Source organism: Micropterus dolomieu, linkage group LG20, assembly GCF_021292245.1.
Source record: "Micropterus dolomieu isolate WLL.071019.BEF.003 ecotype Adirondacks linkage group LG20, ASM2129224v1, whole genome shotgun sequence".
Classification (NCBI taxonomy): Eukaryota; Metazoa; Chordata; class Actinopteri; order Centrarchiformes; family Centrarchidae; genus Micropterus; species Micropterus dolomieu.
Genome location: NC_060169.1, coordinates 18,037,210 through 18,052,439, shown reverse-complemented (window position 1 = coordinate 18,052,439; position 15,230 = coordinate 18,037,210). Strand labels below are relative to the sequence as shown.

Sequence of the window (15,230 nt, the reverse complement as noted above, 5' to 3'; positions counted from 1 at the left end):
ATTGATAGGATAGCATCTTGCAGTTGATGGAGATTTGTGGGATGCACATCCAGGGCACGAAGCTCCCGTTCCACCACATCCCAAAGATGCTCTATTGGGTTGAGATCTGGTGACTGTGGGGGCCATTTTAGTACAGTGAACTCATTGTCATGTTCAAGAAACCAATTTGAAATGATTGGAGCTTTGTGACACGGTGCATTATCCTGCTGGAAGTAGCCATCAGAGGATGGGTACATGGTGGCCATAAAGGGATGGACATGGTCAGAAACAATGCTCAGGTAGGCCGTGGCATTTAAACGATGCCCGATTGGCACTAAGGGGCCTAAAGTGTGCCAAGAAAACATCCCCCACACCATTACACCACCACCACCAGCCTGCACAGTGGTAACAAGGCATGATGGATCCATGTTCTCAATCTATTTACGCCAAATTCTGACTCTACCATCTGAATGTCTCAACAGAAATCGAGACTCATCAGACCAGGCAACATTTTTCCAGTCTTCAACTGTCCAATCTTGGTGAGCTCTTGCAAATTGTAGCCTCTTTTTCCTATTTGTAGTGGAGATGAGTGGTACCCGGTAGGGTCTTCTGCTGTTGTAGCCCATCCGCCTCAAGGTTGTGCGTGTTGTGGCTTCACAAATGCTTTGCCGCATACCTCGGTTGTAACGAGTGGTTATTTCAGTCAAAGTTGCTCTTCTATCAGCTTGAATCAGTCGGCCCATTCTCCTCTGACCTCTAGCATCAACAAGGCATTTTCGCCCACAGGACTGCCGCATACTGGATGTTTTTCCCTTTTCACACCATTCTTTGTAAACCCTAGAAATGGCTGTGCGTGAAAATCCCAGTAACTGAGCAGATTGTGAAATACTCAGACCGGCCTGTCCGGCACCAACAACCATGCCACGCTCAAAATTGCTTAAATCACCTTTCTTTCCCATTCTGACATTCAGTTTGGAGTTCAGGAGATTGTCTTGACCAGGACCACACCCCTAAATGCATTGAAGCAACTGCCATGTGATTGGTTGATTAGATAATTGCATTAATGAGAAATTGAACAGGTGTTCCTAATAATCCTTTAGGTGAGTGTACAATTACATATAAATCTAACCTTTCTAACATTGTAGAAATCTCTGTGAGGGACACGTTTCAGTTCCTTTAGCTCAGCCATCTCATTGAGCATCTCATGAAGGTAGAACTTTGAACTCAAGAAATTTAGTCGCCTGTGACAGTAGGTCTTCCTGAAAATTAGAGTGGACCTCACTTTAGTAAGTGTAGTTAAGTATCACATAAGTGGTAACAACCGGTTTTACTACCAAGGCCGTTTATTCAACCAGCATAGCTGTAGTGTCGTTTTTGTTTTGGCAACTTACGTGGGTCCATCTGCAATCATTGCAAGAACGTGACTGAGGTCAATGGCAAAGGTCTCCAAGTCTGGGTAAGGTAGGTTGTGGGGTTGGTTTTCTCTCAGAGCCGCAGCATTGTCGTACACATACACTATCCCGTCCTTCATCTTCAGTTCATAGTTCAGATTCTCAGGGATGTTCTCTATGCTGTAGGGATCTTCTCCCTCTGTTGGATATGGGCACATATCTGGAGGCCACAACATTGCTCTGTTACTGTCACATAAACCAGAATAAAACTTCAGTGAGAGTAGCCTTTCAAATACCATAACACTTCAAACCTGGAAGAACTTCATCTTCTTCGCTCCATCTCCTGTTCTCAGCACTGCGGAGGAACTGAGATGTGGTTCTGCAGAATCTATGATAGGCTAGCTTTGAGTATTTCTCACGAATAAGCAGAGCTTTGAACAGACTTCTGGCTGCCTGTTCATAATCCTCCACTGTGATCTGAATGGGTAACAATGGGCAAGGGGCATGACAAATAAATTAATCTTAAGTGTTGTCTTATGTAAGCCATTTTGGTAATATACCATATCTTTAAACATTCTGTGAACATGACAATAATTAGATGGTAACAGTAAACATACAATATGTAAAGCTGGAAAGCATTTTAACTGTGATTCAGACTGGTTAAAGCTCCTGTTCATAGTACTTACTCCAGCACAGTAATCACCACTAATTGTGACTCTCTGGTAATCAGGGCAGTTATCTGGCAGTGATGAGCAGGTGGAGCTGGGAGATAGGAATGGAGTTACTACCACTGACCGTGTCCAGTCTGTATTCACTGAGCTCTGCAGGGACATTGACTGGGAACGAATCATCTTCAAGCTTTTCTTCCTGCAAAATTCCCCCAAAGTTCCCCCAAGTTACAATAAAATTGTTTATTAAGGTTTGGTATTTTTGTCTTAGGATCATGTGTGACATTGAGTGAATGATGTCAACATCCCCTGTGATTTGGTGCCAATGGCAGGGCCTACCTCTTCGTACTCTCCTCTGACTGTTGCTCTGCCAGCTCCTTAAGCAGTTCATGTTCCTTTGCTTGCTGGAGGCCAATGGGGCAGTCCTCTGGCACGGTGAACATTGACAAGGCATCCTTGTTGTCTTCTTCCTTTAGCGCTGATGCATATACTTTCTCTGCTAGCAGTTGTGTCTCCTCATCTGCCTCACTCAGAGTTAACTTCAGGAACTTACGAGGCATGTCTGGAAGAACGTAGAAGCTAGAGTATAATGACTGGTGGCAGTGAGACGTTATCACAGGATATAAAGAGGACCTGCCCTCCTTAGTGGACTTGCTCTGGCCAGTTTGTGCTGTTTTGTAAACAAGCAAATCTATGGGTGTAGGAGTTTGGGTGCAGGTCATTCAAGACCTGACTACTGACGCAGAAGCAGCTCTTTTTCATAGCTTCATGATATGTCTCACAGTTGCTTTCTTTTGCTATGATATTTCCGACATTTCAGTAATGATTATTACTCAGCTGAAACCAGAATCTTTATCAATTATTCACGGTGTATTCGAAACTTTAAGGAACCTCACTAAAGCCCAGCAACAATTCCTCTCCTATTGCATTATCACAGCAAAAAGTTATTACTTATGCGATCGAAAGAAAAGATAGTTCCTATCCCCAAAATGTGGTTGCTTGATCTAGCTAATACATTACATTTACAAAGGATAAGATTTATATTGAAGGGTAGGCTCCTGCAATATCATGCGATTTGGCAGCCATTTGATTCATACCACACACAGAGAGGCTTCACTGCTTACACTTTCCAGTTTTTAATTTATATGTATGTGTATATGTAAGTATAAATGCAGATGTATGTATGTGTATTACATCTAATCATTGACTGAGTGGGAGAAAGCTATTGTACTAGGGATCAGGGAAGGGTTGGGAATACGAAGATGACTATAGGACAGTGGTTCTCAAAGTGGGGCCCTTGAGGGTGTTCCAGGAGGTCCCCAGCAAAATGGGGAATCATTTATTTTTAGTCCATCCATGAGTAACATTGACCGAACGTATGACTATTATGGTCATGTATTTCTTACACTTTCTGGAATAAAACCAGATGGGCGATCCTGGGACAAAATCTTATCAAATGGGGTCTGTGGTCTAATTTGGGTCAGTTTAGGGGCCCTTGAACATACGCATTTTTTTCTTTAACTAACTACTGTTGACAGAGCCTGCTGTCAACCACTTTTAGCGTGGTTAAATTTTCTATTTAACTTTTAAACTTTTTTATATTTCCCTGTTGCTTTTATGTTTTATGTAAAGCACATTGAATTACTTTGTTGTTGAAATGTGCTATAAAAATAAACTTGCCTTGCCTTGCCTTACTGCACACTATCACCACTTGGAAAGGCGCGTGTGAATTGTTCATTTCCGCTCAGATTACATTAAATTGCTTGTTCTGTTATCCTGTGTTCCTGTTTACTGTCTTTACTTGTTCTTTTTCATTATTTGCTATCTTTGCTATCATAGTGTTGTCTATGTAAAGCAACAAGTCACTACAATTTTATTTTTCATATAACACTAAAGTTTATTATTATCAGCAAATGACGATGGGATGCTGTAGTGGAAGAACTTGCCCTTATTGCCCATCATCATAGGATTGCTATTTTAAATTGAAAGCATCTTAAACTGTGATAGTCCCATTCAAATTCTCCAGATTCATGACACCTTTGTGGGAATGCAAGTCCTCTTGAGCTATTGTTGACATGTTACTGTTCACCCCTTAATAAAAACAATGGCTGTAATTGTTTTTTATCCCTTATAAAAAAAGGATAGCTCCAATAACACTTATTTTTACTGATGAGTAAACTCCATCCGTTTACATACTGGCACAGCTGCAGGAGATAACCTGGGTGAACTGACTGTGTCTTGCTGATGTCCTTAGTGATGCAGAATACAATTATGGTTATTTGAGTGCTGCAGCAACAACAGAGAAAGGCCATGTAGGATGGTGTCATATAAGCCAATTTTCCGCTCTGCCAGGGTGCTTCCAGGAAGCTTATCATTCCGGACACACAACACTATCCCGACAACAGCTGTGTGCATCACCACTGCTGTGGAGCTTTATTATGGCACCACATGCACATTTTGAAAATGGATAGCCTCATAAAACTGTATTGATCTGGAGATGATGGCCTCATGAATTATTAACTGTCCTCTCATGCTCCCAGAAATAATTTCTGAGAAACAAATACTTTATTTTTCTCAGTTTTTCACACAGTCTGGTGCGCAGATACACACACACACACAGACTCACACACACACACACACACACACACACACACACACACACACACACACACACACACACACACACACACCACATTTGAGTTGAAACAGTTCTATTTTAACAGCTAGGAGTGAAAGCCCCATCCATGGCCCCATCCCATTCAGCACCTGGACAGGAACTAGCTAATCACTGTAAATTCCTTCAAAAAGCAAACAAATAACATGTCTCCGAATCAGTAATAACGTCGTTCTGTTTTTCAAAAAAATTTACTAAGATCTTTAAAAAAAACAGCTTTTGCAAGAGAAAAATGAACTGGACTATTATGACATACCCTAACAACCCATTCTTATAATCAGTTCAAGTACATAACAATTCATTTGGTTCACTACAACATACCGACCTCATGCTCTTTCCATTAAGCACTTTAGCTTTAAAGGGATAGTACCTGATTCTGCAGAATTATGGTTGATATTTGATCTCAACTGCCAAACAAATACCTCCCTTCAGTGCTCCCTCAGAAGCTCCAGAGCCCACATTTCAAATCTCTAAAGGTTTCTACAGCTTTAAAACACCTTCGCCCTTGCCTGGTCATCTAACTTTCTTCTATGTTCATAATCTTCAGACCTTTAACTCTTTGGCTGTTTCTCGGGCATCTCTCCTTCTTCACAGTGCCTGAAATCCAGCACGTTCAAATGTGCCGGTGTATAGAACTCTCCTGCTGCCCCCATCACTCCTGTGTACGAGTACTAACGCCACCTGTTGCTGCCTAGCTGGAACAATGTTGTGCTGCAAGGTCCTCACCACTTTCTTTGTTTTCCATTTACAGAGCCAGGGCTGTGTAGGAGAACCAGAGAAGCACATACAAAACAAAGAGCTGGTTACAGCTTCAAGGTGTTTGTCTTACATTAGGTATCTATAAAATTGTATTTTTGTTAGCATTGACAGTATTTTGTAAAATAATGAAATCTCTGTTGACTTTCAACAGTCGCATGTTGCAACTGTTACCATGACAACCAAAGTCATGAACGTGACATGGCTCGGAGAAAAAAATGTTTTTTAAACATCATAATACTACAAAAAGTGTTAAACCTTTTTGTGATCAGTGTTATTAAATGATGATACAACAAATTCTAAAAATTATTTCTTAGTATACATTTGTCTATAGTTTATCTGTCAGTTATTACTTTCTTACTTTTTATTTTATCTATTAATCATCTATCTGCATCAAGTCAAAACTACTTTACTACTTACATACTTTACTGTCTCATGGTTTCTTGCACGGTCTATCGTGAATAGGTCATAGAGTCAGAAAGACCTAGCACCCAGGAGTGGGGGGGAGACTCATCTCCCCCACACATGCTATCTAATTTTGCTGCTGGCCAGCTCAGACTCAGACTCCTTTCCTTTCCATGTGCCTTGAACATGAAGATGTTCAGTGAGGCAAGCAATGGCATATATTACCATCTTGCCTATTATCTTGTATTACTTTCATATGCATTTCATCAGTTCTGTGCTTACCTTCAGTGCTGCTTAGAGTCATCTCTGGGAGTGTTGTCATCTCAAGTTGGACTCAGTGAATCACTGCACAGATTCACTGGTACCTTAAGAGATTCTGTCTGCATCTATCTGGGTCAGATACAATTGCAGACAACTATATGTTTGTTTTCCTGACTGCCCATCTCTTTCTATTTTAAGGAGCTAGTGGCGTCATGTTGACAGAGCTACTAATCCTGAGAATATGTCAAACCTGGCTGTCGACAAAGAGCGGGCCTCACTACGAGTAGACAGAGCCTGCTGTCTACCGCTCTATTTATCTCTCTCTCTCTCTCTCTCTCTCTCTCTCTCTCTCTCTCTCTCTCTCTCTCTCTCTCTCTCTCTCTCTCTTTCTGTCTCTAGCAGAAACACACATAGAGAGGGAGTGAAGAAGAAAGACTCCTCATTACTTCTGTGGCAAAGAGGCATCACAGCTAGGCAGTCGTTGCTATTGACCTTTTCAGTCAGTAAGTCGCAAGCTACTCTGATCATTTTCTTAAGTGCCCTCAGTCAGGCAAGTATTGTTCTGATCTTGTTTCTGACCTTGGTTTAGTCTCTCTACATCTGAATATATAATACTGGTGGTCTAGCAAAAGTCACTCTAAAAACAAACTAGAATGGGCATTTCCTTAGGAAAATGCATGTGAGAGCTGCCAGGTATTTTTTGCTATTGCTACCCATGTTGGTGAAATGTGTGGCTCCATCAGCTATGAGACTCAATGATGTGCTGCACACTTGTTCAGCAAACATATGTGTTAAGTTTGGCCCCCTTTTGCATTAACATGCTGTGAGCAGGGTTTTGTCCATCAATCTCTGGATCTGCAGCAAGAGCAAGACCTCCACCACCGGACTACTCAGATACACTGTGAAGGGAAGGCTTTCAAGTTTCTTTGTCAATCATGTCTTCTTCTGACAGAAAATGCATGTTTTGCTTATAAACATATTTTCTGTGGTGGCTACTCTGAAGAATGAAGAATAAAATAAATGAACATACATTTATCTGACGCTTTTATCCAATGCGACTTACAATTAATATATGTCAGAGGTTGCACACCTCTGGAGCAACGAGGGATTAAGTGTCTTGCTCAGGGACACAATGGTGGATTGAACCCTGGTCTCTTACACTAAAGGCAGGCATCTTATCCATTGCACCGTCACAACCAAAGACTTGTGCTGTGAAAGACTTAATATTATGTTAACAATGATTGCATTTAGAAACACTAACAACATAGAATTTCAAAAATAACCACTGAAAGTCAGTAAAGACTCCACATTTTGTTAGCACCAAGCTCAAACAGCATACAGCTCTGTAATTTTATAAGATTTAATATATTAATATCACAACTCAAACCAGTGTCAGCCATAAAAAAAAAAAATAGTACTCTGAGGACCACCTCTGTATCTGACTATCAATGCAGCTGTTCTTATCAAATGAAACAGGCACTTCACTCCTGGTTTCAATAGTAAACCGCCACAAGAATGACAATTACCAACAAAAAACACTATTTTCTAAGCAGACACATTTAACAAATACATAAATCACAAAGTATTTGTTTTGTATTTCAAACAAATAGGAGACTTATTAGCAAATTTTAGCAAAACTGTTTTCACTGCCATGCATCATGGGAATCTAGCTCCGCCTCCGCTAGGTTGGATGAGGAGTCCCATAGGAACACATTCATTTTAAAATGCATAAAAATATTAATATAAAATCAACCATTACAGATATCAGCAATACAGGTAATAGCACCCATCTCATGAAGAAGATGTACAATTTGAAGTTGGAACCAAGTTTGTAGGATAAACGGTACAGGACTAGTTAGATGCGAAGAGAACAAAAGTGTGAGAGCTGTAGCAGCATCAGTGTGTTTCCTTTAGATTTCGTTGCACTTATCACATTTAGGGGATGGATCCTCCTATTGACTAAATATTCATAGGATCATGATATTTGAGAAAAATAATAACACCAAAGTGTCTCCTCATTCCCACCCCACCACTGCAGGGTGACCAATCAATCCCTTTATGAGGAAAAGCCTTCTTTTCCATCAAGGCGTCTCCAACACAGTACCCCAATAACACAGGAGATTAGTATTTTATTCAACATCATAGGAGCCTTTCGCTTATTGATCAAAGTGTCTGGTTTAGGAAAGATCACATCAGATGGCTGAGAAATAGGGTTATGGCGTAGCTCTGCAGAAAGCTTTATTAGACACTAATGTGGGGAGTATCATAATGGTGCTCACTCTAATGTGGGTGTGTGCACCCTCATGTTTGTGCGTCTGCTTAAATGTACTATAAAGTTGACCATATGTCATCTCCACAGTTACTTTGGAGGATAAGCACCATCATTAATTATCTTTCACTCCCATAGGAGGTTTCCTGAGGCCATTACTTGACCACTCATAGCCCTATCTCACACTCAGCTTGCTATTCTGTTGTTGTTGCTCAGACAACTCACTGCAGTCATTAGCTGAGTCCCCAACTTGGCTCTTTGTCATAGATGAGAGAGTGGTCAACAACACAAGAGAAAGCCATTTATGTTGCACAGAGATAGCGATGAGAGAGGGGAATTAAAGGAGCTCACTCTTTCCCAAGCAAGGACTTGACTGTTGCTTTAAAAGAGGTGTGGCTCCTCTTCTCATCTTTCCCGGTGGCCAGGGCCTAGTGAAGAGTACAGATAAAAGTAAAGGAAGTGCACTCACCCATGAATATCTAGCCCCATTTGCAGCTATTCTCTGATTTCCAGTAAGTCTTGAAGTGTTGCTGGGGGGGTTGTTGTTGTTGTTTTGCATCAATGAATGTTTTTAGATAAGTTTACGTGTAAACCAATTACCAGTTGCAAAGTCTCACATGCAGTATAACAAAACTAAGCAGTATGTATATAAAAACCATAAACCCAATCATTTTCAAATTGAAATTTGAAGACATAGAAAGATACCTAAAGTGATATTTGCCTCCCATTATCCATCATCAGTGGGCATCACTGGTCCCAGACTACTCATATGTCAAATAATTCCACTCACCTCCTCAGGCTCTGCTGTCTCTGAAGTGTGCGCAGGTTCCTTCAGAGAAATATCTAAGTCATGCTGTGTTCTTGTTGTGGATACGATAGCTCATCCACCACCCTGCAGTGCACTCATCACTCCATCCTTAACTCTTTCATTGCCACAGCTTGGTCCAAGGACATCGGCTGAGCAAGTGCTTCATGGTCATGTAGCTGTTAAACTACCGTTTCAGTCTGCACTAATGGATGTTGCGAGAGTAATGTTCAGAATGTGTCAATATGTAAAATATCCTGTTTTTTCTCTTCTTTCTTGGAGACTCATCACATCCTCCTTGTGGATGTTTTGTTCATTTGCAGGACGTTATTTTGGTGAGACGTGACTGGAGCAGACTGTAATACCATCAATGTAAGGGTGCCCTTTTGATTAGATAATTATTAAATGCACAAATAAAATGACAGTTTTCACTCCTAACTCTTTACCTGCAGTTCTTCAACACAAATAAAGACAATTGCGGTACTTTCATCCGGACTTACCTTATCAGTGTACATCATGGCAAGACTAAGTGTCTCTGTTATTGCATGTGTTCTGTGTATGTTCCAAAGAAATTAAACACCAAGCTGTCTGTACCAGTGATACCATCAATAGTCAGAGCCTCACAGGTCAAAACACTACATACATTTGTAGAGCAGAAAAGGCAGTCTTCTTCTCTTTGCCATAAGCAGCAGGGGGCCCACAGTCCCGAATTTAGCCCGACAGTGTTTGAGATTATAAGGCTAATCCTCTCAACTCAGGTTGTCAGGGTACTTTCAGAGTTGGCTTTAGAGTACTGACTCTTAGCCCAGGCCCTGTATCATTTTGATTGACAGCAGTATTGTCAGACTGATTGTTCATCTGCCTTGTCTCCTCTCGACTCATCTCGTCTCCTTTCCTCTCCTCTTCCTCGATTACTAACAAAACAGTGTATCAATGAGTAGCGCAACAAACAGTGTAATTAGGTGATCTTATTAATATCTGAGTGTCTGATACTCTTTTCCAGCGGCTCCAGACAGTCCTTTTTCACTTGCTTGCTGACACGCTGCTGGAAAGAGCAGGTCCTACAGTGATACTGTCCATAGCTGTCTGAACACAGCAGTGGACAAAATAAAAGACTTATAGCTTAGCAAACAGTAATGCCCTGGAAAGTGGGTTTCTTGAAGCTATCATCACATCACTGGCGTCACCAGCTGATTGGCTTACTGGAGGAATGACACCTTCACATAGTTAGAGAGAACACTGTGTGATCCAGATCCATTCAGTCTATTCTTAGAATGCTTTTACTGTGGCGAGAACTACTGTACTGGTTATGTGTACAAACTAAATTCCCATTCAAAATATAGAAATAAGTTTAATTTAATCAGCCACTAGATGGCACGTTCACTTTGCTTTAGTCTCTTCACAATATTTGTGAATGGTTTCATTCCAGTCAGTCATTTGTGGAGCAGGTCTTGTGTTATTGACATGAGGTAGCTACTTTACATTGTGCTGTTTTAATTTAGCCATAAGCTAGACTTTAGGAATACATAAAAATACAATTTAAGAAAGACTGAAGATGTACTGACTGACTAAGTCATACTAAGAACAAAAGTTTGCAGTTTTACCCATCCAATCTCACTAGATGGCAATATAGAACATACAATTACAGTTATGACCTTCACTCTGTTTCTTTATAACCTGTTCACAATCATACTACAATGTGTTGAACAGCTGTGGTTGGCTTTTACCATGAATTGAAACATAAACAGACAGTGTCTCCAGCCAATAGTTCTAATTTCAAATGATTACACTTTTAATCGGTATGTAGTGCTCACTCAAAAAATTAAAGCCGTGCATAATTTTATTCAGTCACAGGCTTATCTTTCATTTCCTGCATGATTTCACTAAGAAATGTTTATACAGGCAGGGTGAACATCCAGTTAGTGCTTACAGGAAAAGCTACTGAGTACAGGGAACATCAAACAACTTGTCAAGTTGTCATCTTATTCAAAGGGATTGGTTAGTTTGACTTCATACCACTCAGTGAATACTTGATTTTGTTGTGTATATATAGTATAGTTTATAGTATATATGTAGTATCTGTATATGTGAGAAAGTACAAATTGCAGTGTGCATTTCTGCAACAGGAAATGAGCAAAGCTAGAGAATAAGATACCACAATCTCACTTTCTGGACTATCCTCAGTTGGTCCTCATGGTCCTTCACTGAAAGGAATACAGCCAAAGGAGGAGTCTGTCTTAAGTGGTGTAGTCTGAACTCCCCAAAAGCCTGTTCATTCTCGGGGGTCTGCTTGAATATGAAGGTTGTGATCCGTGCTTTGTTGGAGCAGTTTCTGTGATGCTCTTGTAGGAATGTCAGACCGGAACCCCCCGCATTGGCCCTTTCGTGTCCCAACCATCTACCACTGAATACAGATGGAGCTAAAGCCTCAGCCTCCTCTGATGGCTTTAGGGCTGCTCTGTGGTGGGGCTGAGCCAACAAATATGAGCTGAACCAAGCAGGAATGCGCCTGGCACCCTGTCTGCCCTTTTCTTTGCAGGGGGGGTGGGGGGTGTCATAACTAGTGAGAACAAGAGAGGCTCTAATGAGACCCTGTAATCACTTAACAGAGACCAGGTGCTTGGTGTATTGCTGCAGCAGTGTACTCGAGACAATAGAATGCCACTTTCAATTAGTAAGAGCCGGGAGCAAATGAGGTCTGGACAAGGTATAGATTTTGTATGCAAAATGTTTATTGAATAACAATGTTATTGCTTTGACACAAATAAAATAGAACACATTTACAAATATATAAAACATATATCCTATTACCACAGTTTGCAAAAGAATAATGACAAATAGCTACAATGCCCATATATATTTCTTCCTGTACAAAAGTAGTTCTATCTGCATGAGTACTTTAATGTAACCTCTATATAATATTTAAATAAAGGAATTCCTATATACATATACCTGCAATAAAAACAAATATAGATTGCACATGTTTTTGTACAAACAATAACAATTTCAAGTATAATTCAATCCATTGTGGATTGGCACATATGTCACAGAATCTAAGGCATTTTCCCTTATACAGTGTCCAAAACTTGATATAAACTGCGAGCTTCAGAGCTGTAGCCTATCTTCCTGTTTGGCATTGTGACGAAGATGTCTTTTCCTGATGATTCATTTGACTTAGTCCAAATGGAAAAGTGCAGACAAGTACTGACAGTTTGGAACATGGTGGTTTAATCCTTTGAGGATAGCACTTATCAAAGTCCTGGCCTTGAGGAAGAAATGTGTAAAGTCCCAGAACATTTAAGAGAGTTCCCTCTTTAAGCCAGAGGATGTGTCCACTTTGCCAGGAATTCGCACTCTTCACTTCCCCCTGCCAAGAAGAGCAGCACCTGTAGTTTTCTGCACGCTGTGCCATCCAGTGTCTGCAAGCCAGCTGCAGTTGCCTGCACGCTCTACAACGCTGAGCTGCCAGGCTCAGCCTTTAGAGAAACTCAGTGCAGCCAGTCTTTCTCTGACTCAGTCCTCATGCCTGGAAAACATGTGCTGGAGAGTACTTGGCAAGAGTCTGAGGCATTTTGAGAATTTTAGAACAGAGCAGAGAGGACACTAACTCTGAACTACTCCCTCGCTTTTGGTCCCAACTCTACTTGCAAAGTCCTGCTCATGTCCGTCTGAGGAGAGCCTCAAGCTTGTGAACTTGTGAGTCAGATATGCTCCACACGGGCCTCAGCCTGCCCTGCTCCAGCCTCAGTGTGACTCTGTGCACTGGAAGAGATCGACGCCTTCGTCCGTATCCCTGCGGGCTGATCTTGTCTACAGGGGCATTCCCGGCCTTTAAATTGTTATTGAGCTGGTGCAGGCGGTGTGCCAGGTCGTGCACTGTGCAGGTGCCCAGCGAACAACCTTGCCTTCTTGACTGGTTGGCTGAGTTTTTAGACCTCTTGGTTCGGACATTGATGTCAGTGCTGGAGGACAGAGGGAGAGACAAGAGGACATTAATCCATACTGTTCACTCCTGAGTTGTTAATGACTGAGTATTCACTACTTAAATTGTGTATTCTTTTTCTATGACAAGCTAAATACATTTAAATAACAATAAAGGATATGATGACCAAATTGAGACAGTCTGTAGATTCTCAGGATTGCATGATTAGTGTCTTACCTGGAATGTGGCAGCAAAGTATCCCTGATGTCTTCTGGTCTGACAAAGTGCTCAGACTCTGTCTTCTCTACTGTTACACTGTCAAGATCCCGTCTCAATCTGCTCCCTAGCCATATGCTTAGCCTGAGAGAGGAGGTGAAAAAAAGAGTCCATCAGTCTTGGGAAGATAATTCAGCAGACAGGTAACTGGTCTCACAGGCTTGACAGACTGTCACATCTTATATCAAATGAAAACATTTTCAATGTTGATCCTCACCTTTTTTTCAACTCTGGATTCACTTCAAGCTCTACACAGTGTCCCACTGTCACCAGCAGACAGCAATAGAGGAATGACTGGAAGATCAGTTTCATTTTTATTTCTGTGGAGAGTAGAGAAAACATTGTTAGTTAGTTACATATTTATGCTATAAAGTAATGTTTAACTACATCAATTTCCTACTGTCTCTCTATGCATATAAAACTCCGTTGTACAGTAATTGCCACACTTGTGCTTGCTTACACAAGAGTCCAAAAGCCCAGTTATTTGCACTTATCATTCATTTATTTAAAATGCCAAGCTAAGGTCAGATTTTGCTCGGTTAAGTAAACCTACAACCATGCGTTGGGCCCCTGGCCAATAATGCGAAGTCTACAAATGAGGGGTCCAAAATAGGCTTAGCTCAAAAGTCAAACAAAAACTAAAATGCTGTTCAACTCAGTCACCTGATTAAATAGAACTAAACATAGCAAAGTGAATTAACTAATTAATAAGCAATAAATTATATACTGTCATTGCACCCATTAGGAGCTGAACTGCTTATATAACCAGACAGATAACCTGTCCTTGTCCTTACACTTGAGCCCTGACCTCAAAAAAAGCAAGGATAAGGCCATCAGCTGGGAGCAGATCAAATCACAGCAATATCTTCTTTAAAAGAAAGTGCACATACCTGTAATTCTCTGATAATTCAGTTGGATGAGAAAGCTCTTCTTGTAGCAATAAAAGAGTACTCCACAGGTTTCTTGAAAATGCCAGTGGCTCTGTAAGGCAGCTGTGTCACTCTGCTAATAGCTCCTACACACCAGACAGGGAGCCTTTATACAGGCGGGAGGTGGGAGGGGCTCATAGGCTGACACACACAGTCGCTCATCCTTTTCCCCCACCCCATCCAGTATCCATTGCCGCTATGCTGCTGCTCATGTAGTGCAACATTGCAACACAGTAAAAAGATCAAGAATGAAAATCAAACATTCAAATGATAAAGGAAAATTTTAGAGGTCACAGAATAAATTCAGGGCAGCCATTGTGTCCTGTTTTCACAGAATCACAGCATTCACAGCTCATTATAAATCATGCAACAACAAAGTTCTCATAAAATGTTGTTTGTTTTATTTCAGTATGTATGCAGTACTCGGTATGTATAATGGCTACAAATCATTGGTCATTACTTATGTAAGTAAAATACAACAGTACAATGTGTTCATCTCAGCCGACTGCTTACTGTAAGGAGGCATAAGAAATCTATATTAACACATAAAATTAATTTTGTTGAGTTTGAAGTACACCAGTTTATGAATGTGAGATGTGGAAAGAGACAATTGAGTAACTGATTAAATACAGTAAGTACACCCAATTGTAAACACAATATTCTCAATTTATTTGTTACTACAAGGCAAATATTTGATTCTGGACTTACTATGTAATTTATTTGGAGAAATACGAAATGGAATTTTACAATTATCTATAAATAAATTAGGGGTCAGGAAATTAACTTGGACAACAATCTTAGCTTTTTTTTAAATAATTCTGCCGACTTGTTGCTGTTATAGATTATAAGTAATATGACTTCACTTTTCGCCTGAGGAATGCATACACTGGAGTCT

General features: G+C 40.7%; 2 protein-coding genes across 4 annotated transcripts in view; both read right to left on the bottom strand.

Moving 5' to 3' along the window:
- Positions 1–5,575, bottom strand: part of ampd3a (adenosine monophosphate deaminase 3a) — a 10,977-nt gene extending 5,402 nt beyond the window's left edge. Inside the window, exons 1-6 of one of the 3 annotated variants that reach the window (XM_046031777.1) lie at positions 5,439–5,575; positions 2,378–2,600; positions 2,057–2,237; positions 1,682–1,847; positions 1,371–1,590; positions 1,109–1,238 (exon numbers count right to left, since the gene is read on the bottom strand). In XM_046031777.1, coding sequence (XP_045887733.1) covers positions 1,109–1,238; positions 1,371–1,590; positions 1,682–1,847; positions 2,057–2,237; positions 2,378–2,600; positions 5,439–5,457 — 939 coding nt within the window. In that variant the 5' untranslated portion in view covers positions 5,458–5,575. Of the gene's footprint in view, positions 1–1,108; positions 1,239–1,370; positions 1,591–1,681; positions 1,848–2,056; positions 2,238–2,377; positions 2,601–5,261 lie in introns of all 3 variants that reach the window. The other 2 variants (XM_046031779.1, XM_046031778.1) reach the window with 2 other exon arrangements.
- Positions 5,576–11,922: 6,347 nt separating this feature from the next.
- adma (adrenomedullin a) lies at positions 11,923–14,392 on the bottom strand. The gene is made up of 4 exons (XM_046032845.1): positions 14,297–14,392; positions 13,624–13,726; positions 13,368–13,490; positions 11,923–13,170 (listed from the first exon to the last, which is right to left on the bottom strand). The coding sequence occupies exons 2-4, from the start codon at positions 13,716–13,718 to the stop codon at positions 12,867–12,869; spliced, it is 522 nt and encodes a 173-aa protein (XP_045888801.1). The 5' UTR covers positions 13,719–13,726; positions 14,297–14,392; the 3' UTR covers positions 11,923–12,866.
- Positions 14,393–15,230: the final 838 nt, after the last annotated feature.